Genomic DNA, 23,744 nt, shown 5'->3' with positions numbered 1-23,744 from the left:
TATTTACGATGGTATTTAATACCTAATTTTGTCATTCTATTTGATATTAATTTTTTAGAAGTTTCAACAAATGTGAAATTGCAACGAAATAATTTTACTCTCCGGAAAGATAAGATTTGTACATTTTGCGTGATTTTCCGCTATACATATATTTATATATTTTACGCTTTATAAAATTTAAAACATATTTTTCTATATTTTATTTTGAAAAAGTAGCAGGCTAATCACCTTGTTTCAGCTTCAGAATGTACCACAGCCTTTTGAGAATTCAGCCCAAATGCTCATCATCCTTACGCAATTCAGCGCTGGAAAACATGACTAACAAAAAAGTCGAGAGAACGAAAAGCAAAAAAGAATCATGCATGCACCTGATCATCACCTCTTAGGAAGGTATTATTTTCTAACCCTAGCAACGCTCCTGTAAAATGCTAAGAAGTAAATAAAAAATATTTCCAGTCTAGAGCAGTAGACTGAGCATGGCGACAAGCTCTCTGCCTACTGCAGATATTTCACTGCGCATGCTCTGCCCCTTTCGCAGACGATTTCTCCATCTCGCTCGGAGATCGCGAAGCTTCATTCTCCGAGTGACTGTTGAGGTAAAGACATCTGTGCATAAGCGTTCTCTGAAAAGCATTATTCTTGAATCTTTCTCTTTCCTGACATTTAACATAAATTGGCATCTGAGAATTTTGCACTGTTGCTAGTAAGTTGGTTAATAATGCGATCATTTATTAGTTTTACATGGCAAGTAGCCAATGTTGTTACTGTTACTTTTATGAAATTATTTTAGAAAAATATTTATAAACTGTGTTGTTTAAAACTATATGTGAATAATATTTCGTCTAGCCGTTCTAAGAAGGTAAAAATCTGAAATAGTTTCACTATAAACATTAAAATATATTATGTATAAAATTAAATGTTATTTAGTAAATTATATGTATAGAAATTTAGATGTTAAAGAACTTGTGATGATTATTAATTTAAATGTTTCGGTCTTAAATATCAGGTAAATTGCAATATGTGTAGTGTTTATAAGCTTCATGCGTTAATTTTAATTTTAAGCCTCGAAAGTGAGATTATAACGGAATTAAATAACTATTAATATTTTATTTTTAGAATAATTATCAATATAGACGGTATGGATGTTATATCATTTTTAAAGTGTATTTGTTTCAGTCTTTCTGACTTAATAATTTCGAACTTCAGTTCCTACATCGAAACACTTAATAGAATAACAGGAAGAATAAGAATCGTGTGAGAACTGGAACTTCGAAAAAAAATTTAACTATTATTTAATTTTAAAAATGTCATGCGAAATCTTCATTTTTGTCAGATTATTCAAAAATATTCTTGAAGAAAATCATATTTGTCTAATCATTCGTTAAATAAAAAATCCATTTTGCATTTGTAATAAATAAATTAAAAATTGTAATATGTATTTTACTTTCATGACGCTTACAATCTTTTAATTAATTAAAAGTCAGAATTGGGTTTGAAAAAGAATTTAAGTGGTACTCTAAAAGGTTTTCCTCAAAACTACCATATTTGGGAAATTCATTGTTGGGTGATATTAAAGAATTTCGATCCTTTTTCAAGAAATGATTTATTATATTTGCGAGACTTATTTTCGCATATTTATTATTATTTGATTACATAATTTACTGTTTACAATATTCTAAATATATATTTTTTTTTAAATTGGGATTATACATTATCTGAGGTGAGATTTAGCGAATTACTTCTTACATTATTATTATAAATTTTTATGCATAAATAAAACGTTTTAGATATGGAAACTGTATTTAATTATCATAAAAAGAATTCTTTTTCATTAATGAGGAGCTTGAAGTAACTAGTTGATGATTAAAAACTAAATATAGAATTTCAAGTATAAAAATTCAGATTAGCTTAGAAATTCAATTATTATAAACAGCCATGATCGTGAATTCAAAATAATATCCCTTACTTAATATAAGCAACATTTAAGGTTTCGAATTTGCCATGATATGAATTATGCATTAATTACATTCTGGAATCTGAAAATTAAATCAAAAATGGTAATATTCTAGCAAAATGTGCATAATTTATTTATATGATCATTTTATTTAACGGATTGTAGCCGCATTATTAATCACAATAATCCTTTCTTCCTGCCGAGTTTAATATGAATTCCAAAATACTTTAAGATTATTTTTGTTCTCTTGCTTGCGAACTGGTATGACGCAAGACAGAGACAGCACTTCCTGATAGCAGTTTGTTGAGACTTCCGTTAACGTCAAGGTTGCATAAGAAACCATGAAGCACGGAAAATGACAGTTATTCGGTTTTCTAAAAGGGAACAAAATTTTTGCCGGGACAGCATCTAAACCTCATTATTTAATGTCCCTATTTTGAAAAATTCATATCTGAAATCATGTACATTATTGAATGTCTCTTACTGAAGAATTCATAAATGAGATGTAAATAGAATGAACGATGCCTTGTATTCAGAAGCAGCTTCAACTATAGAGCGACACAAGCAGTCTCCTATGGCACCGATTTTTATAAAGCGCCCAACTAAGCTGCTCTCAGAACCGAACGGTAAAAGTTTACAATTGGGTGCCCCTTGTTTTTTCTTTTTTGACGCCAAGATCGGGGCCAGGAAGGCACAATTTCAAGATGACCGCTACACAAAACCAAAATAAGAAGTCAAAGAATTGCACAAACTCTTTGTCCATGTATACATCGATCTGTTTTCACCCAAAAAAAAAAAAAAAATCCTAGAATTGCACAAACTAGGCATTGCGCACTGCCTTTAATTTGTCCATGTACATATCAATCTATTTTCATTTAAATAAAATCAGGAAACTAAAACAAAGTTAAAACTATCATGGTAACCAGAAGTGAGGTTTCATCGCCAAAATTTAAAAAAAGAAAAAAAAAAAAAAAATTTTATCGCTCATCGAAAGGGCACTCAATTCTACACTAGAGCCCAACCCGTATGTTTTGCGTACATTATAAATTTATATATAGTACATCGTCAAGGCGTCGAAAATTCTGGAATAGAGTGATGCCTATGTTCAGCGATCTTTTATACATATGTATGTTCCTTCCTTATATATATATATAGATATATGTTGTATGATCTTAAATTTACTTAGTGCGAAATCGAGTTATTCTACTACTTACTAACTATGGATTCACTCTTTTAAGATAATTCTTCTAAAATTAATCTTAGGAGATAATATAATCAATATTTCTTTAGTAAATATGTATATATATATATAAACACTTTTGAAAGAAACGGATGCACATTTAATTCTGATTTTGCCCGAATTTTTTTCACACAAATTTGATTTACTACGATTTCAAAATCTAAGATAAATAATTTTTATTGCTGGCCATGGTAAATAAATATCGTGAATTTTAAAAAAGGCATTTATTTTACTGTGATTTATGCGTTATCGACGAAGTAGATTAATTCAATTCGATAAGTTTAAATGAAATGCAGGAAAAAATACGTATAATTTAATATTCTGTACAAGGAAGTCATGTGGTGTACACATCTTTTTTATGATTTACTTTTAAAATTTGTATTTTTAAATAATTTTTATAAATTTTTTGAAAAAAAATTTGATTTATAACCTATAAAATTTTTACCATCATCCTAAAGAAGACGTATTCCTAAACATGACAAACCACGTTAAGCTAATATTCCACAAGATTTAAAATCAGGGATGAAATTTTTAAGAATTGAACAACAAATTTATTGACAGATTGCAAACATTACCTGAAAATTCATTTTGTGGAGAATCCGAGCAATTTTGTAACTGAATGAGAGATGAAATGATATGACGGCAAGATTGTTAGGATTATTTTTAATAGCTGAAGAACGTTTGTCAAGAAAGAGGAACATTTTTGAAAAGCTTCATCACTGTCTCAGACAGAAAATCCTCTCTCAATGGAAACCAGTTTCAAATAATTAGTTTCATAGAAAGCAAGTATTCTGAAAAGCAAATTTTGGGAGCAGGATATATGTAATATTAGAAAGGAGATATTATTTAGTTGGCAAAGTGACATGATTTTGCATAGAGGAGCAAGCAAGCAAACAAAATAGATTTACGGTAAACAATTTCGGTTCGAGAATTACGATGAATATGTGAAACATTAGAAATTGAATTGGCAATTTCCACTACCTGAAAATTAAAAAGCATGGAATATCTTGTTCGTAAGACGCGGTCTAAAATAAGTTTTTCGATAATAAGTTATGAAGTTTTGTACTGAAAAATGAGGTCATCTCTACCCATGATAAAAATGAAATACAAAGCATGTTCTACAAATGAAAAATATAACGCACCATATATAGGAAGAACTGCGAAATGGGATGTTTAACACTGAGGAATTTCTAATTATATTTATGAGTGTTTTACAGGAAAAGAGTTCTTTACTTCCTCCGCTGTTACCTCCGTTAAGTTTTGCTGCTAATACTAGAGCAATTTGTTAAAAAAACCGAAAGCCTTCTAACAAACCGAAAATATATTAATTACAAAAACTACAAGTGGCATAAATTTAATAAATTTATTTTTATTGCTATAAATTTAACAAACTTGATTAAAGCATTTGTCTTATAATCAAGCTTAATTAAAAAGTTAAGCATTTACATAGTCTGTTCGAAATGCTCAGTTTTGATAAAATTACGTTTATTTTAATTCTTAACTTGCATGCATATTTATAAATGTTTAGCATACAATAGGAACAATTTTAAAACATGTTTTAATAGAAATTTATGTTTAAAAATGCATCACAAATAACAAACAAAAAAAAAAAAAAAAAAAAAGGGGGGGGATGCATAACGCATAACAGTGCGTAATAGCCACCAGTGCTAACAAAAGCTTACGGCTCTGATCCTTATGTCCCCTGTGCCTTTCCATTGATGAATAAACTTTTATAATTCTTTATAGTCTATTATCTTTTCAACGAATCTCACTCTCTAGCAGCTTCACTTTTGGCCAACGTTGCCTCCTTTGAAGGGACATACAATTTATATTCATGTCTTCTCCGGGATTTCAACCCGGGCACTTCGGTATGGCAGTCACTAACAACTTTCCCGTCTGGGCGGTTCGCTTACGCCATAATCAAAGACCAAAAATTTGATAATGTTCCAACCAAGGAAGAGAAAAACGATGCCCCTGGCGCCATCTGTTACCAAAAGATGAAAATAACTGCAAAATAATTCCCTTAAAAGCTGGAAGTAAACACGGATTAGAACTGAGACATTAAGGAGAACTAAAAGATTTTTATGAAACACTTCTAGGGCATATTATCTCGCCAACGGAAGTTTTTTTTTTAATAATTTGATTGCAGAGAAACGGAAAATATGAATTTTTGGACCAAACATGTGCGTCTGTGGGGGTGGTGGGGGAAATGCAAATTTATATATTTTTTTTTTCCTTATAACACACATTTCATGCTTCTTAGGGCGAAACTTCAAAGCTCTCGTTGTTTGGCTGATGTAAATTAAGCCAATTTGACAAGAAACACTGTAGTAAAAACATATATGTATTTTGACTTCATGAGATAGAGCTGGTCATACTTAGCACTAATACAACAAGCCTATACTTCAACATTTTATAAAAATAATCATTTTATTTACAAAACAAATCCAGAATTCACAGGTGGTTCTTTTTTTTCTACATCGTAAACTGAAATAAAAAAAAATTTAAGGAGAGAAGCGCTCTCTAACGGCGATACAAAAATCGTTTGTGGGATTATTCAACAACTATATAGTATAACTCCGAAGTTCATATCTGGAATGGGATCTTTAAGTATAGTAAAATCTTAAATTTATTTTTAGGACTAAAATTGTCACGAAAGTTAAACTTCTGTGAAATAGGAACAAATATTGCTTGATCAATAATACAAGCTAAACAAAGTCTCACAAAAATAATCGGGCACAACAATATTTTTACTTTTTTTAAGTAATAAGAGAAAAGTTTTGCAGTAAACTAATAAAGAATATTTTCCCTTTAAATACATGTTCTCTTACTCTTTGTACTGAATAAATTTGGAAAAAACGAAATGGTAAATTTAAAAAATACCGTTTTACACTGAAATGGAAGAAAAAGATACCGCAAATTTAATCGGACATTTTCATAATTTCTAATTAAAATCATTTGCAATAAATAAATTTAAAAAAAAAAAACGAAATTTTATGGAATTAGTTTGGATTAGTCGGATTTTAAAGTTTTCTTGCATGGCTCAGTCACGAGAGGAAACATCGTTAGAAAGCCGCAGATTAGTTATTGATTTGCATCAAAAGAAAGGGAAACCTATTAGACAAATTGCCTATTTACTTAATTTAAGTGATTCTACAGGTTTTAGTATTATTAAGCGTTGTAAGATACAAAATAATATTTAAAAAAAAAAAAAAGAAGAAGACCTGGAAGACCATTAAGTTATCTCATGGAATGAAACGCTTTATTTTAATGAATATTGAAAAGAATACAAGACTGAGTGCTCCTAAACTTGTTGCGGAACTTCGTGAATTATATCGAATATGTGTAAATCCAGAAGCTGTAAAAAGAGTAATGCGATCTGCAGCATATCATGGGTGAGTAGCACGCAGACAATTTTATGTCAGTAAAAAACCCGAAAACCGCCTCGCTTTCGCAAAATCGATGAAACAAAGGACACTCGACTGCTGCAAAAGAGTGATTTTTGCTGATAAAAGCAAATTTAACATATTTTTCGGGTCAGATGGAAGAATGTTGGTGTGGAGAAAACCGAAAGAGGAGTTTCGGAAGCAAAACCTAGTACCAAATGTTAAACATTACGGAGGAGGAGTTATGGTATTGGGGATTTGTGGCACATTCCGGTGTTGGTAATATAGAGTTTGTAGATGGTATAATGAATCAGTAATAAATACCTTGACATTTTGAAGGGAAATATGGCATCGTCAGCACAAAAGCATAATGTACGAAATAGATTTAAATTTTACCAGGACAATGATCCAAAGCATACTGCGCAAAGAGTCAAATTCTGTTTGTTATATAAATGTAGTAGGTAAATAAGTAATTAGTAGTTAAGGCATCACCCCAATCGCCAGATCTTAATCTTATTGAACATATTTGGGAGGAACTAGAATCTTTGAACTTTGAACTTAGATTAAGACAGGCATCGACTACATAGAGTCTTGACCTGTAGGTAAAACTGTGCCTGAGGCTAATTGCGGTAAAAGAAGAGATGATGTTGCAAAAGCTTCAACACCCGGAGGTGATTATTAAAAAATGCAGAGCATACGATTACCTGTGCAATATGCTATGAGAGTATAAATGCCATAATCAGTGATAAAATCTTCTGTGATAAGCATATCGTAGTGCTGCAGTAGAAAGGCATAAAATCATGGTAGGCGTTGATCAGCATATCAGGCAAAGCATGGCAGTATAGCTGTAACAAAAAGTAAATGAAAACATGCACATGAAAGTCTGTCTGCCTCGGCATGACATAAGGCGAATTACCAGGCATAAAATAAATCTCTAATCTGCAGTAAATAAAAAAGGAACTAGAATCGAAAATTCAAAAACAGAGCGTATCTTCGCGGCAGCAACTAAAAGCGGTGATTTAAGAGAAGTGGCGTAAAATAAGTCCAAAAATTTAAAAAAAAAAAAAAAAAAAAAAACACTACCTTAGTTAATGCCCAAAAGATTAAATGAAGTGAACAAATGTAAAGGTTGTACAACATTTCAATTTTCAATTCAAAATTCAGTTTTTATGTTCATTAAAGAATACAAAAAATCAAAGTGCCCGATCATTTTTGTGAGCCACTGTATGTCAATTTCAGTTGTTTTGGGGGTAATTCTTGATTAAGAGCTGATTTGGAAGAGCAAACTCTTGTCCTGAAAACGAAAGAATAATATGGCCTAACTTTAAAATAACGTGAAATAGTCCTTTTTACTCCTCAATGCAATCTCTGCAGCTCGGAATTCTGCTGGCCAGTGCCATTCTAATTTAAAAGAATTTTGCTTCCTTAAATTGGACATTCCTTAAATTCCCTTTGAGTTCGGCGGCCCTGTGAATAGTGTACTCTAGCAAGATATCCAAAATGGTTCATTTTATAATAATGCATTTTCTACCAAAACATAAGCAAAGTGGTAACTTTTTGGCGAGTTTCTGTAATGTTAAAATAATTTTTAAATGCTGTAAACTGAGAAGTTGTTTCTAAAACTTGCTTTTCAGAAAGATTCGGAATAATATTAGTAGGAATCTTTACATGATTCTTGGAAAGATGTCGGTAAGGTGACTAAATATTCCTAACTGCGTGGTACAGTCCCGAGTTATTGTGTTTCGTCCTGCTTGAGGTCAGCTCCCGAAAACATCCCAAATGCTGTAAATATTTGCGAATTTTTGTCAACGCAGTAGACACGAATTTTCTACTTCAGCTCCAAAAAATTAGAGAGCATGTTTGGGAAATTATATGAAAAATGCATTTAGTAATCAAATAACTATGCATTCTGTGCATAATATTTGTTAAAATCGCGCTATTCACTTAGAAATGATTTGTAAAAGAATCGAGTTTCCATAACAGCGTGTTTCATACTTGGAAAAACAAATAGTAAAGTCTGCAGAATTCTGATGGAATTACTTTAATAATTTATCAGAAAGCTTAATTTTTTCCCGAAGCTATCTGTCGATGGACAGTTATCTGACAACATATTCAGTAAACTGAAATATAAAGAAAAATGCTAAAAAGAGCTAAAAAATTCAACTATAATCAGAGAATAAACAGAAGCTAAGACGAAACAAACTGACCTCCACCTGAGAATAATCAAATTTCTTTCGAATCTGTATAATTTATAATTAAACTGAGCTTAATTGCAACAATAAAGTGTATATTTTGATAATAAATAATATGTGCCGTTTCTCTGAAATTGCCCCTATAATCATAAAATAAAATAACCGAATTGCGCGAATAGTTCGAGCAATTAACAGATGTAAGTCAGATTTCTTGGAAGAAATCTCAGAGTTTGTAATAGTTAAAAAAAATCTTGTATAAAGTAATGATTTAGAAATTTCACAGCTTTGACAGTCTGTATATGAACTGTTGATAGTGTGCATGTGATTATGGCAAAGCCTCGAGGGCTATCTGCCTAAGGGGAGGGATGCCTTCGTGGAGGACTTTCTAAGGAAAACTGGCTCGTATACACGTTACACATGGGGAAAACCACGAAAACGCCCATGCAGCCAGCCCGTTCGCGGGATTCGAAACTTGGACCGAACTACCAGTGTTCAGCGACTTTACCGCTCGGCCGCTGGTGGGCCCTGAACTGTTGATAGAATGAGAATTCTGGTGATAATTGTTTAAAATAATGCATAATTCTTATTTATTTATTTTAGCCCAAAGGGCTATTATTCTGCTAACATAGTTTTGCGTTTTTTTCCCTTTTCATTCGCATCTGTGTTGCCATTCGGCAAAATTTAAGATCTTTCAAATTTAATTTTAATTTGTCTTTTATTGATAACAAACTAAGCTATTTAAACGCAATAGATGCATTTCATAAGAATAATTTTTCACGTTTTAATCAGTTTCCTTTAAATAAAAATGCATTTAATTCATGATATATCTAATTAGAAACATTAACCTGATCGCGGTTAATGTTATCATTCGGATATTGTTGTCGAATTCAGAAGTCTCGTTTACGGACGAAGACTAGAAAATACATCTGTTATTTAAGATATTTCGATTAATAAAATCATATTATAAAATAATTTTTAAAACTTTTTTTAAAAATTTCTTTTCACCCTCTACTAAACAGCTGGTGTAATTTTTTTAACTGAAGTAATGTCTCCATATAAAAGATAAAATCGCTGAATAAGGTCCAGTATAAAAAAAAATTCAGATGATAGAGACATGTTTCGTAAGAGTTTTAATTTTGTTTCAGGCAACATTTAAATTTTAGGACCACGTCTCAGAAATTATATAATAAAGAAGCGTTTTAAAAGCATACCATCCTTTTAATTAAATGATGAAATAAAATAAGTTGAATAAATAAAAGCATCTCCCAACTAACATGAATTGTCAAGAATTTAACGCTTGGATGGATAATTGTTGAGCATTAATGACAGAAGAAGGCTGCAGCAATGATGACCTGTCGTTTTCTGAAAAAATTTCCATAAACATCATGAACAGTTCATAGATGAAGTTTTGGGTAATGATTACCGAATACAGTACTATTCGGTTTCGAGGGCCGTAAAAAAATTGCAGCGAAAATGTATGCGCAAAAGCGCCAAATCTAGCAAACGCGCCAAATCTAACGTACGCGCTGATTTCAGATTGCGTAAGTTTATATAGTTCTGTATTTCTTAAGACGCCATTGAAATACTAGTTTAATTTTTAAATCATTTTTTGATTTTAAATCCTTTTTTGATATCCTATGGATTTAACAATATGGGAATTGCCATGACGAAAAGTCGGCAATAGAATTTTGGGTAAAGTGCAGAATCGCCCACTGCTTGACGCGTTTTTAAGAATTGCACATACTCGGTATCCATGTGCACATCGACCTATTTTCACTTTAAAAAAAATTCCCAGAATTGCACAAAAATGGCACTGCGCACACCCTTGACTTTATCTATGTACATATCGACCTATGTTTACTTAAAAAGTAAAAGAAAATTGACAAAAAATTCAGTTATGTTTAGCAATTTTTATATAAATTATAATAATGATTTGAAATAGTTATTTACTCATATGCTTTCATTCAGTCCTGTTTAGCCTTTTTCATATAAATTATAATAATAAATTAAGTATTACATGAAATTAACCTTTCATCTAAATTAAAACATCAATCTTAAATAGTTATTTACTATAATACTTCCTTTCTTGACGCAATTATTAGGGTTGCCGCAATTATTTTTGGCAGCATTGGCATTAACAAGAGTTTGGCGATTTTTTACGGCCCTCGAAACCGAATAGTACCCAGAAGACTATTAATGACTTTTCTTCCTAATTAAAATACTGCGAATATGCGTATCTATATGTTTTTAGTTTTCTTTTTACCTTAAATTAAAGTCCACTGATAGTTTGAGAAACATTTTTCTCATCTCTTAATGTTATCAAAACAGTCATGGAGAAACGCGATCACAATTTAGAAGCGTCTATTGTATTATCCTTTATACATTGAATGTTCTGTAAAGAGTATTCCATATTATACTATATACAAGTCCCGATAGCATTTTAATATTCATAGATTAGGTGGGAAAATTTGTATCAATCATATGATTCTGGTAAGAAATTTCAGCGAAGTATTTATGTTAGTGCGTGTCTTGCGCCATCTGTTGACGTTTATGAGAACTAAACTCTTTTATTATCATCATCGCGCGTCTCCGGAAATTAGAGGAAAGAAAACGTCCTCATCTTGAAAAAGATTGCGTCACTCTTGATCTTCCTTATCCTGAGTGCTGTGCTCGTTTATTGATACAGGTTCTTATATTTCGCACTGAATCTATGATTTATACTTCTGTGCTACTTTACGGCATACGTAAGGTATAGCTCTTTATTATTGTTTTGTGCAAAAATCACTTGAACTTTATACTATTGTTTTGAAGTTATGTGTTATTGTTTTAAAGATAAAAAGTTCATCAAATTCTAGTAAAATTTTTGGCCAGAAAAAAATGTTTTCTGAAAGAACAATAGTTTAAATAGCGGAATTCCGGACAGACCTTGTTAAGAATTTCTAATGCTTTTCTTTCCTTCCCCCCCCCCCTCTGTTATGAAATTTGATATTTTTGACTTAATTCTTTATTCATATAAAGAAAATGTGGCTTAATTCTTTATTAATATTCAGAAGAATGTGAAAAAAGCCTATGTGAAGGCTGCTATGTTTTCCTAAGAATAATTTTATATTTGAATTTAATAGACAGCTTTCATATTTTAATGTAATAATAGCTATCTACCTATAATCAAAGTTCAACACATCTTTTTAATTCAATAGCTATATGATACACTTATTTAGGCCTACATAGTTGTTATTAGTAGTAGTTTGTGTATGTTTTATGTATTTATTTTGTTTTGTTCAGCATTTATAAATAAGTAACTGGTGAAATGTTTTTGATCTGGCTTTCAAACAAACTTTCCAAATATGTCATCTTAAATTATTAAAAAAAAAGTTGGTCATTTTGTAAAATTTTATGTAAAACTTTACTGCAGTAGTACATCTGATTAACTGTGATATGTTCTGAATCATCATATGTTTGTAATTATTACTTAAACTGTATGAACTGATAATTGAAATTCCCAAGAGATCAATGATTATTGGAGAATTCAGAGGTTGATACAATTTTTTGGCAAAACAACAAGTTTTATTTAATATTTCATAAAGTAAGCTTTTCTCTAATACTTAAATACTTTACATACAGCAGTATACACTTCTGATACAATGTACGGAGGTAATAATCAATAATAATGCTATGAAGATCTTATTTTATCATCTGTTATCAGTCTGTTGTACTGTAACAGGAGATGCAGAAACAATTTCTAACTGATTTGGTCTTTTAGCATTTGCAGCAGAGTTTGCCAGTTGTTTCTTTTGCAGATTCAAAATCAGTTCTTTGAGCTGCTGATGTTTTTCTTGTGCTTTTTCTTCGGTAAACCAGTTCGATAAGTCTGGCATGGGTTGCCAAAATATGAGATTGGATTCTGAAAAAGTAAAGTTATTTACATAAAAATAACAAGAAAATATTATTTTTAGCATATCATTTTAAATATTTTATCAATATATATATATCTTTTTAAGTTTCATTTCTATGCACACAGACCACTGTTTAGATGCTCCTCGGGCCTTATGCTTTGTGTAATTATTTTTAAGAAATAAAAATACATTTCTCACATTTTGGCAGGAATTTGGTTTGATTTGTTCGGTTTATTTAATTTATGGCAAAGCCTTCGAGGGCTATCTGCTTTAAGAAAATCAATTTTGAAAACATATTTCAGTCTGAACAAATTGTCATGAATTCAATAAAGCCGGTGCTTCAGTGGACGTTTTGAGATTAATCCGCTCATTATTGGTATCTTTGCTGAAAAAGACATACTAGTTTAGAGGGGAAAAGAAATGAGTACTGACGACTAGAAACATTGTTCCAGGTAAAGGCCTTTCAATTGTTTCCTCCTACAGAAAAGCAAGAGATGGATGTACTAGAAGGCAACCAAAAGCCGCTCGCAATAACATAAATCATATGTTATTCAACACAAAGGTCAACTGCAACAAGCCTATGCATGCAACTGGCTTAATTCTAATGGCTGTGTGGAGAACTTCAAAATACTTAAATTGTGTTAACTGATAATTGAAATTTACAAGAGATTAATGATTATTGGAGAATCGGAGGTTTATATAATTTTTTGCCAAAACAACAAGGTTTATTTAATATTTCATAAAGTAAGCATTTCTCTAATATAAAGTTGTATTAATGCATTTATTTATTAAAAATAAGTTAGCAGATGTTTGAGAATTTATAAAAATACTAAAGTTTTTCATTCATTTATTTATTTTTTAAATATTATATATATATATATATATATATTGCATAAAGCTGGGAAATAAAGACATATTGAGTAATTTGTGATCTTGAATGTATACGTTTGTCTTTTCAGAGCAGGCATCACATTGGTGAAACACATCTACAAAAGTGGATAAAGTTCAGCTCAAGGCCAATGGAATCCATGAATAATTCTTATCCCATTCTACCATTTAATGGGAATATCATGTTGCCATCTACTCTCAAATGGCTTAACATGGTTGCTCTCTACATTATGAATCAGCTTGATACTTAAATACTGTACAAAAGTGAAAGATATTTTTGCATTGAGTAGAACTGGTATTGTTATTATCCAGTCTAACTTTGCAAACTGTTCTTTGTCAACTTATGTGCAGAAAATTCCAGTGATAGGTCACCAGTGCTCATAATTATCGTTTCATTTTTCTTTATATCTTTAAAAAGTTTCAATTAAAAATTTGAAAAATGACTGTGACATATTCACTAAATGTCAGCAAGGCTCGCCTGTGTGGGTTTGCTAAGCTGTTGGTGAGATGGCGTGGTAGCATCTATAAGCTGCTATACCGTGAGATGATGATCTTCTGTGGGCTGTACTACAGTTTAAGTGCTCTCTATAGATATGTTTTCACAGAGAACCAAAGAACGTAAGTATATTTGTGCTTTTTTTGTCTGTACTTAATAATATTATTTTGAATAAACATTTTAATGTTGTTTCAAATTTTGTAAAAAAGCCAATAAATAAAGACATTAAATTTGTAAAAAGGCATTTAAAAATTTACTATGCTTTCATGGTAGAACATCCTGATTCACCGGTTCATATCACGTGACCCCGAGTGATCTCATCTCACTTAAACTACGCTACAAAAATCTAATTCTCTCTGTAATTATCTACATTAATTTCAAGTTAAATCTCAATTTAGAATGCAAGTTTAAATGCAAGAATTATTTCAATTCGTACAAATAGCTTACTCAGAAATTATGTAAAACCGGAGCGCTATGCTTCGCTAGTGCATTCTCATTACGCATATGCACATGCGTAAAGGTATTGTGTGCATGTGCAGAAAGTTTGTAGCTTTGAGGTCCGGATTATAGATCATTCCAGATTATGGACATCCAAATTAAAGACTTTTGACTGTATATATATTTTTAAAATTTCACATTGGCAAAGCATGAATATTTTTGTCACTTAAAATACTTCTGTGATTAAAGGTATATGACTACAACCAATGATTGCAAAAATAAAGGCCGAGTAAGGGGGTTATATATATAGTTTTGGAACTGTTATTTCAATAACAAAGGGAAGTGCACAACTAGATGTTCTAGCAGTCCCATTTACAAAATTCCAATGTTTTATGGTTAATAATTTTTCAATTATGTGAGATACGTGTGTAGGTACATACAGATATCATGAAAAATTCCATTTTCAATGCATTCTACACCTTTGTTTTGGAAAAAAAAAATAGTTCTTTATTCTCTCTGTATGCAAACTATTTGGTGGTGTGGATTATCATCTTTGTAAGTGTCATTGTCATATGTTGGTAACTGAAAAACCCCAACTACACATCATATGTTAATAGTTTGAAATAATTGTATTATATCTAAAGCAAAATAATTCCTTTCAATTTTGGATCCTTAAAGCTATTTTGTTTTGGATTGATAATGGAGTCTGATCACATTATATTAAAATAATTTTAACTTTAATCAGATCCTTAAGTATGCCTTATAAAGAAGCTGCTCACAGAATGGCCTCTTTCATTTGCATTTGATATATTTAAATTTAATACATTTGATATATTTATAAATAAATACATTAAATACATTTGATATATTTAAATCTATTATTTAAACAAGTCCTTTTTAGATTCTAATTTTGGTAATTAACGGTAATTGTAAAAGTACTGAAAGAAATCTGTAAAATATGTACCTTTATGTTTAAACATTTAGATCATATGATTATTTGCTGATTTGTTATCAGTTTATTTTTATAACTTGTATTTCTTCTAGTGTATTTGAAAAATTAACCATATACTGTGAAGCATTCACTAATCTCATCCCACTGTCATTTGTATTGGGGTTTTATGTTTCCATTGTTGTTGGAAGATGGTGGCAGCAGTACTTGGCCATCCCATGGCCCGACAAGTATGATTTCTGTTTATATTTTATATATAACATTAAATCCAAACATCATCAGTGCATATCTTAAATAAATTTTTAATCTTTATTTCTATTTGTATAATTTTTTAAATAATTTTATGTTCTTATATTTGACAAACTTCTGATTTCATTCATGTGTTTTCAAATAATTATATTTACACAGCACTTGTAAACTTGATTTGTCCAATGTGCTATTATAAATTAGAAAATTTTGAAGGATGAAGTTTTAGACCCTTTCAATATTTTAAAGTTGTAAGAGTTATGCAGATAAACATCAGGAAAAGAAAAGAGACTGTTTTAGTTTGTAGTTCAAATTAACCTAGATGCCTGAAGCTCTATCCTGTAACTAGCATTGCAAAGTTGAGAATATAGCAATAAACATGAGCGTAATTCATGAGAGAATAGGGCAGCGTAAATTGTCCATCTGGTAATGTAGAGCATCATTGCAAATATCAGATGATAGAGAAATGCACCCCAGATGATTACAAAATGCTCTGCTAAGCTGAAACAGAAACCAAAGACAAAATGTCCATTGAAAAAATGACATGACCGTGGAAGGAGACATCGTGAAATTGTCCATGGAATTCAAATTTATAGCAGAACAAGTATAATATTTAAATGAATACAGGGTAACATGGGTGTAAAGAGACTGCTGATTGGTTGAGCTTTGTAAATGATTGTAAGAAGTGAGGTGAATGGAGATTGCAGAGGTGTAACGAGAAAATGGAGTTTTTTCAGAGATATATTGGGGTCGGGGAGGATATGCGAGAAAATTTTATTTAACATAATCAATTAAGTATTAGACATGAAAATACGTGGACAAAAGATAAAAGATTGTTGCAGGCCTTTTCAAGATATTAAATGCAATAATAATCTTACAAAGAGTTTGCTAGAATTAATACACTAAATGCATATATTCTTCATAAATGAATGCACTTTTAATGAACATTTCACAAAAGGCTCTGCAGCTTTTGTATAACATTTTAGTAACTCAAAAGTAAAAGCAAAATCATTAGCATCACAGGAGTAATTTCCTTTTGAAGTTTTAATAACCACTTCACCATTTCTTCTGAGACTCATTGATTTGAAAAGTGTTGTCAGTACTTTGAACTGTTTTAATAATTCAAATAATATCAAAAGACCATTGGCCATTTTAAATATCCAAATAATTGCTTGAAATATGTATGTTGTATTACTGTTCAAGGCTGCTGACAACACGTTTCAAAATGACAAGTCTTTTGGATTTGTCGAGAGGTATTTTTGCTGTTTATGGTAACAGTAATAGTCAAAAGCAAAATGGGCAAGAGTAGTACGGATCTAAGTGCATTTAATCGTCACCAAATTGTTTGGGCCTGACAAATGGGTCACTCCATTTCAGAAGTAGTGCAGACACTGAGATTTACGCATAGCATTGTTTCAAGGGTGTACCATTCTGGTAAAACCATCCCTACCAGGGTCAACTGCTGCAGACAATAGCATGTGGAGACAGATGTAATCGTTGGCTGGCCTGCATCGTAACAGTGAATAGATGGGCCACAGTGCAACAGATCACCCGTCAAGTTAACGCTAGTGCACAGCAAAGTGTAAACTGCCACACCATACAAAATCATCTCCTTTCAATGGGGTAATTGTCCTACGAGTGTTCGTCTGCTGACTGCACAAAATATGGTGGTGCAGCAATTAGTATGGGCATGGGAACATTGCCAATGGACCGTCGAGATTTAGAAAAATGTTGCCTGGAATGATAAGTTTCACTTTGGTACATGCCAATGGCAGAGTACATGGCATAAACCACATGAAACGATAGATCCTTCCTGCCGGCAGTGGACTCTTCAAGCTGGGTAGAGATGGTATTCTTGTCCAGAAAGTGTTTACATGGTCTGAAATAGAACCCCTGGGAAATGTGACATCGAACATTATCGGGGTATCCTTGACAGAGATCCTGTATATTTGTTTTTGACAGCCCACTACAGAGATTATCTTTCAAGAAGCCAATGCACTGTGCCATTGCTTACGAATTGTATCGGAATAGTTGGATGAACATTCCACAGACCTTCACGTGCTTTCATGACCATCAAGGTCAGTTGATCTGAATTCAGTCGAGCACATCTGGGATGCAGTGGTCTCCCGCTCCTCTTCCCTACCACCGAGCCACATGAGAGAGGACTTTCAGCTTGCCATATATTTAGAGTGTGCCTATGTCGCAGAGACACTATACATTTATGAACAACAATGCCTTCTCCAAGATTTGAACTTGTGCACTTCTGTATGGCGGTCAAAGTCACTAACTACTATCCTGTAAGAGTGGTTATTTCTTCCTATTTGTTTTGTTTTGGTCAGTAGATGATTTCTGTCATATATTTTGCTTAAATATGAAGTTTTCTTAAAGTTTTCAAAATAAGAAACAGATTATTTTTAAAAGTGTTTTTTTCCTTCTCCTTCCCCACAAGTTTATTAAATTGAGAAGTAGTAATTGAATTTTGTTAATGCCAGTCCTATTACAGTAATGGAAATAATGATATTAGAAGAAAGTAGAAATATATATTAAAATGTCAAGTTGAAGTCTAACAGTAATGGACAAATTTGCTGGAAAAGGCTAGAAATATTCATTAAAAATTCAAATAATTATGACTTCTAAACATATAGAGTGTTCATTGTTAAAGCTCCTCTATTCAGAGCTGTATACAACCATAACCATTTATCAGAAAAGAGTAGAGCTGTCTGTATGTAGAAAAGATGATTAGCAAAAACCTAAGTTAGTTCTAAATATCACTAATAGAAGGCATTTTATTAATAAATTGTACATGTAGCTACATATTTGATCCTACAATTTTGGTGACAGCAAAATGTGGTGACCATCACTTTCAGGTACTATCTGAAATCACAAGATGTCGCATTCTATATTTGAGCAAAATATATGCCTGCCCAAGTTGTACACATGTCAAGAAATGCATCTTTTTTCACCAAGCTGTTGTACCAAAGGCAAGAAAGAGCTATTTTGAAAGTGGTGCCATTCTAAGAATTCCATAAGAGAACAGTTAGTCAATAAAATAAAAATCAAGAAACTTAATTAGTAAATTATTATTATTATTATTATTATTATTATTATTATTATTACTGTTATTCTCCTCACATATACAGCCATCTATTTTCACTTAAATTGCAGAAATTTGCCATCACACATAACCTTTGTTTTGCGTGCTTGCCAACAATAAATAAAGGAAATGGCTGCTGTTAACGAAATTTTGCTATCTTTAAACCAACTTCCAATCTGTATTCTAACACTTTGCATGCAATTTTTCACACTGCATTTTCATGAAATTAGGCCAATTAAGAAATACAACTTCATAGAATGTGAATTTTTGTATGCTGTATTGTTGGACAAAACTACTTATTTCTGCACAGCTGGCATATTCTATATGCCAGGCAAACTCCACAATCCCATTATGTTATGAGAAAGACAAACACATGTGACATGTTCTGACTTTGTAAATGTGTGCAGATATGAACAAATCTATTCTCAAAGAGTGAAATTTGTTTGGAGTCGAAAGAGAGGTTTTGCTGCTGTGTACAATGCCATGGAGTTCTATTATCTTATATTTGACAAACAAAAGTCTGTTTAGACATTTATTTTCCTAAGAAACACTTAACAAATTGGCATGGTTAACCTATTTAACATGTCATGTCCTTCCATTTTTCATACAGCTCTTTATTGCAAATGTCACCTTTAATTGTTGATGATTTGTTATAGACAGTTTGAGTTTGATGTCTAAACATTCATCAGAACACCTGAGAGTTTTATTTTATAAATATTTAAATCAGAATTTGTGTTTCATGGATTATTAAGCATAAATACTGGATTGTTGATGAGATAGTAAATTGAAATGTACATTAAAAAAAGGTAGATATTTTAATTCCAATTTAAAGTTTTTTACTTTTGCATTTTTAAGGAATGAAATTTTTATGAATGTTACAGTGTTATATTTTCTCTTCTCATTACTACAAGTTATCTCATTTTGTTTTCAGACCTTGTATGCTGATTGCTGCATATGTTCATGGTTCTGATGAAAGAGGTAAAATTATCCGCAGAACTCTTGCTCGTTACTTGAATCTTCTAAGTGTTTTAACATTCCAAGCTGTTAGTACATCTGTTAAGAAAAGATTTCCTACCTTGGACCATGTCCAGGAATCGGGTAAGTTTAACACATATTTCATAGTTGAAAATGTATATTTAATTATTAGTTGATCAGCATTATTTTTTATATCTCTTAATTACACTTACTTTGCAAATATTTTTGCATAGTTAAAGACTGTTTTGAGTCTTTAATTTTCATTCTCTTTTATTGATAATAAAAATCTGCATGAATAAATGTATGGTTTTTGCACTTCTTTTTCTTTTATTATCTATTTCATATTTTGTCAAACATTAAATAATTTTTTATTAACAAACTCAAGGATTTCAAAGCAAGCAATGGCAACACTGTATGAAAAAAAAACATTTTTATCTCAAGCATACGAGACTGTGTATCGAAAATTCTAAAGATATTCTCTTTTAAATATTTTGTGATATTACTGATGAATTGAATTTTAATATAATATAATATAAATTATATAAATAATGTAAAATGTGAAATCTTTGACTTTTTTCCCCTTTAAATGTCTTCTTTACATTTTTCATGGTAAGAGTTTTGTTAAGTTAAGAATTGTTTCAGAATTCTCAGAATGTATGTTAGATTCTTGTTTGAAACTAATTTTTCAGACTTTTTTACTGTTTTAGGATTGGTAGGGGTATATTCCACTTTGGAAGGTTTAGAAGGGTTTGACGGCATCATTTATAGACCTACGATTCTAGGAGATTACTGAAAAAGGTGTTCATGGAATTAGCAAGTAATGGATGTATTTTACAGGACATTTGTGATGAATTTCTTACTTTTTAGAAGAACAATGAAAACATAATGTTGTTGATGAGAATATGCATCACATTGTATCTTGATTCTCACTCAAGCATGGAAGTTCGAAATTGTTCTGGTCAATCATGAAATCGGGTTGTACCGGTTTGACTCGGGGCTGTTCTGTGCCAAGTTTGCACAGGCAGTTTTTTTTTTTTTCTGTTTGGTGGTAGACCTTGGTACAAAAGCCTCTCAGGAAGTATTGAGTTTGGCTGTGTACGGGTTGAGGGTTTGGCTGCTGCTCCAACTCCAGAGCAGACGTGATGGATTCATTTGTGCACTTCATTTAATTCTTCAGTGGAAAGTTGCACTCATTTCCTCTTGTGTTCTGCCTTTAACGGATGGCATGCAATCTGCCGTTCCTTCGTAGCATTAGATCTGCGTGCAAGGACAAAATACTGGTTGGTAGTTGAGATATGGCTACCGCTGCTGCTTAAGACTTGCTTTTGACCGGTTTCAGGCAAACTTGTTGTAAAGTTCTTTTGTGATTACAGTACAAAATCTGTAATCCGGACTCATCGGGACTTCGGCAATCTCGGATTAAAGGTTTTTACGGATTATAGATCATCAATTTAAAATTGGTAAGATGAAATGCAGAAATTATACAATTGAAAATATGAAACCATAATTTATGAAATAAAGAGCAATTATGATCTAAAGGGTATCAAAATTTACAAAAAAAAAGCTTAATATTTATTTGTTTACTTTATTAAACATTTCTTTCAATATAAGTTGTTTAAGTTGTTACATTTTTTTGTGTTAATACTTTCTCTTTAATTCTATAAACAGACATAATTTATTGTTCAGTTACAAAGTTCCACTGTTCAAGTCCTGTAATTGCTGTGTCGAGAATACAGACTAACTTGTCAATTGAAATTTTTTTCGTTTTCAATAACCTCTCTGTCACTTTCTTCAGCACGCATGGGCAAACGCTTTACACGCATGCGTAGCAGATGCACGCATTAAACGCGCATGTGTAAGTTTGTGGCTTTGAGGTCCGGATTATAGATCATTCCGGATTATGAACGTCCGAATTACGGACTTTGTACTGTATTTAACTTCTAATCCTAGAAGAATTTAACTTCTATCTTTCCTTTTCTTAACATGTTTATCTTCCATTTATTTTCTCTTCTTTTCACTTGATACAAGCATGGAACATATCAAAAGTGCTTCTAATCTTTCTTTTGGACAGGCATCTATAAAAGGGAATTTTTCTGTTAATAAAGAAATTGAAAACTAACAATTTAAAAGATTCATCTTGTGTATCTCAGTGCATCACACACAGAGCTGGCACTAAGCATTTTCCGCAACGTGCAGTCTCTATTAGTCTTTAAGTTCTGCTGCCTGGTGCCTCCCTAAATTCTGCTCCCAGTGTTGGTAGGTGCGTCACTAAATTCTGAAAGTTCTGCTGCTCCGGCTCTGTAACTGGTATTGAGCATATATATCTTTTCATATTTATTCTCAATATTCATGTTACTAAAGAAATAAAATTAGAACATATACATTCTAAATACATGTAGTTTTTTAGACTAGCAGAAATCTTTAATTGAATCCAAAAATTCTAAAATGAAAAGGAAACTTATCAAGGGGAAAAATTAATGCATAATGAGAAAGAAAATAATTTTTCATGGATGTGTACAGTCATTATTATGTAAATTATCCAGCCGTTTATAATTTCAGCCTTTATTATAACTTCTCTATTCCATTTCTTCACCAGAATGTTAGATAGATAGTCTTTAAACTGAGGTTTTTTTGTTTTTACAGAGCATGTTTCTGGCCTCCACTTGCATGCTGCATTAGTTCTTGCCAGGTCTCATAATTTCTAATTATTTGGTTTTCTATTACTGCTGCCAACATTTGAATTTGTTACAATGAGTCTCTGAGCCAGCTTAGATTAAAATTAAATTTTGTAGTCTTGGACGACTAGTCCATATTTTTAATTTGAATTAGACCGTTCCTGTTTAATTACATCACCATAAGCTGTAGCTGATTTCGTTAGCATAAGAACATTATTTTATAGTCTAAGCTCAGTTTAAATAGAGAAGTTTATGTAAATCTTTATCTGATTTTGTAGTTACTTTCAGACATGGTGATAATTTACTTCATGTGTGTTAGGGGTTTTGAATACTAACTTTTACTAGATCAAGTAAAACCTCATAGGTATATTGTAGAAACATTGAAAGTTAGGGAATGACGCAGAAACTAGTGGGAACACTGGTTTGCATATTTAAACAAGTTTCTTATTGTTAGAAAAGATGCTTAAAGAGAAGGTAATTTATATAAATTAGGTTTAACTCTAATTATAATTGTAAAATTTTTTCTAATTGTTTTAACTGTATTTGATATTTTATATTTTTCAGTTTTTAACCTTCTAGCATGTGTGTCATACACAAAGTTTACGACAAATTCGGTTTTTACTGCGTATTTTTTGCATATCTCAGCGGAGACGTCTGAAAGTCATTTCTATTCCTCCTTTCAATTCTTCCCCACATCACGGAATGTGCCAATAAGAACATATATGGCCATTTTTTTACTGGGCTTTAGTGCTACATGGCAGCTTCTGTGTAAAAGTTACGGCATGCGCATGGTCCTGAGTGAAAATTCGAAACATATTTTTCTCTTGAAATATTTTGTAATTTTGTTTTATTAATTGACGTGTATTATTTTAATTTGTATAAATTCGACCATATATTTCTTATATCAGTTTTCATGGCAAAAAGAATATGTGCAACCAGCTGATTTTACTCGCATTCTTCAAGAATTATCTGATGAAGAAAAAGAAGACAAGGAAACCTTTGGATGTGAGAACAATAATGATTTGAGTGAGGAAAATATAGTGATAAATTAATATCAGCAATGAATTTGAACAATAAATTTCAGATGATGATGATAATGATGTAGAAAAAATGAATGATGATGATGTGAGTAAGGATAAATCTTCAAATTGACGAAAACAGAAGTATGAAGTATCCAAACTGCTCAAAGTTGAATAAAATAAATAGTGTGAAAGTGTTACCTGGCCTAAAATGCTATGCCAAGGATATAGAGAATGAAATAGGATCATTTTTGAAAATAATTGATATAAATATGCTTGATGAAATTTTAGAATGAACA

At 31.5% G+C, this 23,744-nt stretch overlaps 1 protein-coding gene across 2 annotated transcripts in view; it reads left to right on the top strand.

The window, feature by feature from the left end:
* Window positions 1–545: 545 nt before the first annotated feature.
* LOC118189307 (bestrophin-4-like) overlaps window positions 546–23,744 on the top strand; it is a 40,849-nt gene continuing 17,650 nt past the window's right edge. Inside the window, exons 1-4 of one of the 2 annotated variants that reach the window (XM_085825523.1) lie at window positions 546–703; window positions 13,625–14,171; window positions 15,532–15,666; window positions 19,708–19,874. In XM_085825523.1, the coding sequence (XP_085681649.1) occupies window positions 13,993–14,171; window positions 15,532–15,666; window positions 19,708–19,874 (481 nt within the window). In that variant the 5' untranslated portion in view covers window positions 546–703; window positions 13,625–13,992. Of the gene's footprint in view, window positions 704–11,389; window positions 11,522–13,624; window positions 14,172–15,531; window positions 15,667–19,707; window positions 19,875–23,744 lie in introns of those variants that run through there. The other variant, XM_085825524.1, reaches the window with a different exon arrangement.

Source organism: Stegodyphus dumicola, chromosome 10 (assembly GCF_044657685.1).
Source record: "Stegodyphus dumicola isolate Sdum_Otavi_A_Nest chromosome 10, ASM4465768v1".
Lineage (NCBI taxonomy): Eukaryota > Metazoa > Arthropoda > Arachnida > Araneae > Eresidae > Stegodyphus > Stegodyphus dumicola.
This window is presented reverse-complemented; position numbering and strand designations above follow the sequence as displayed.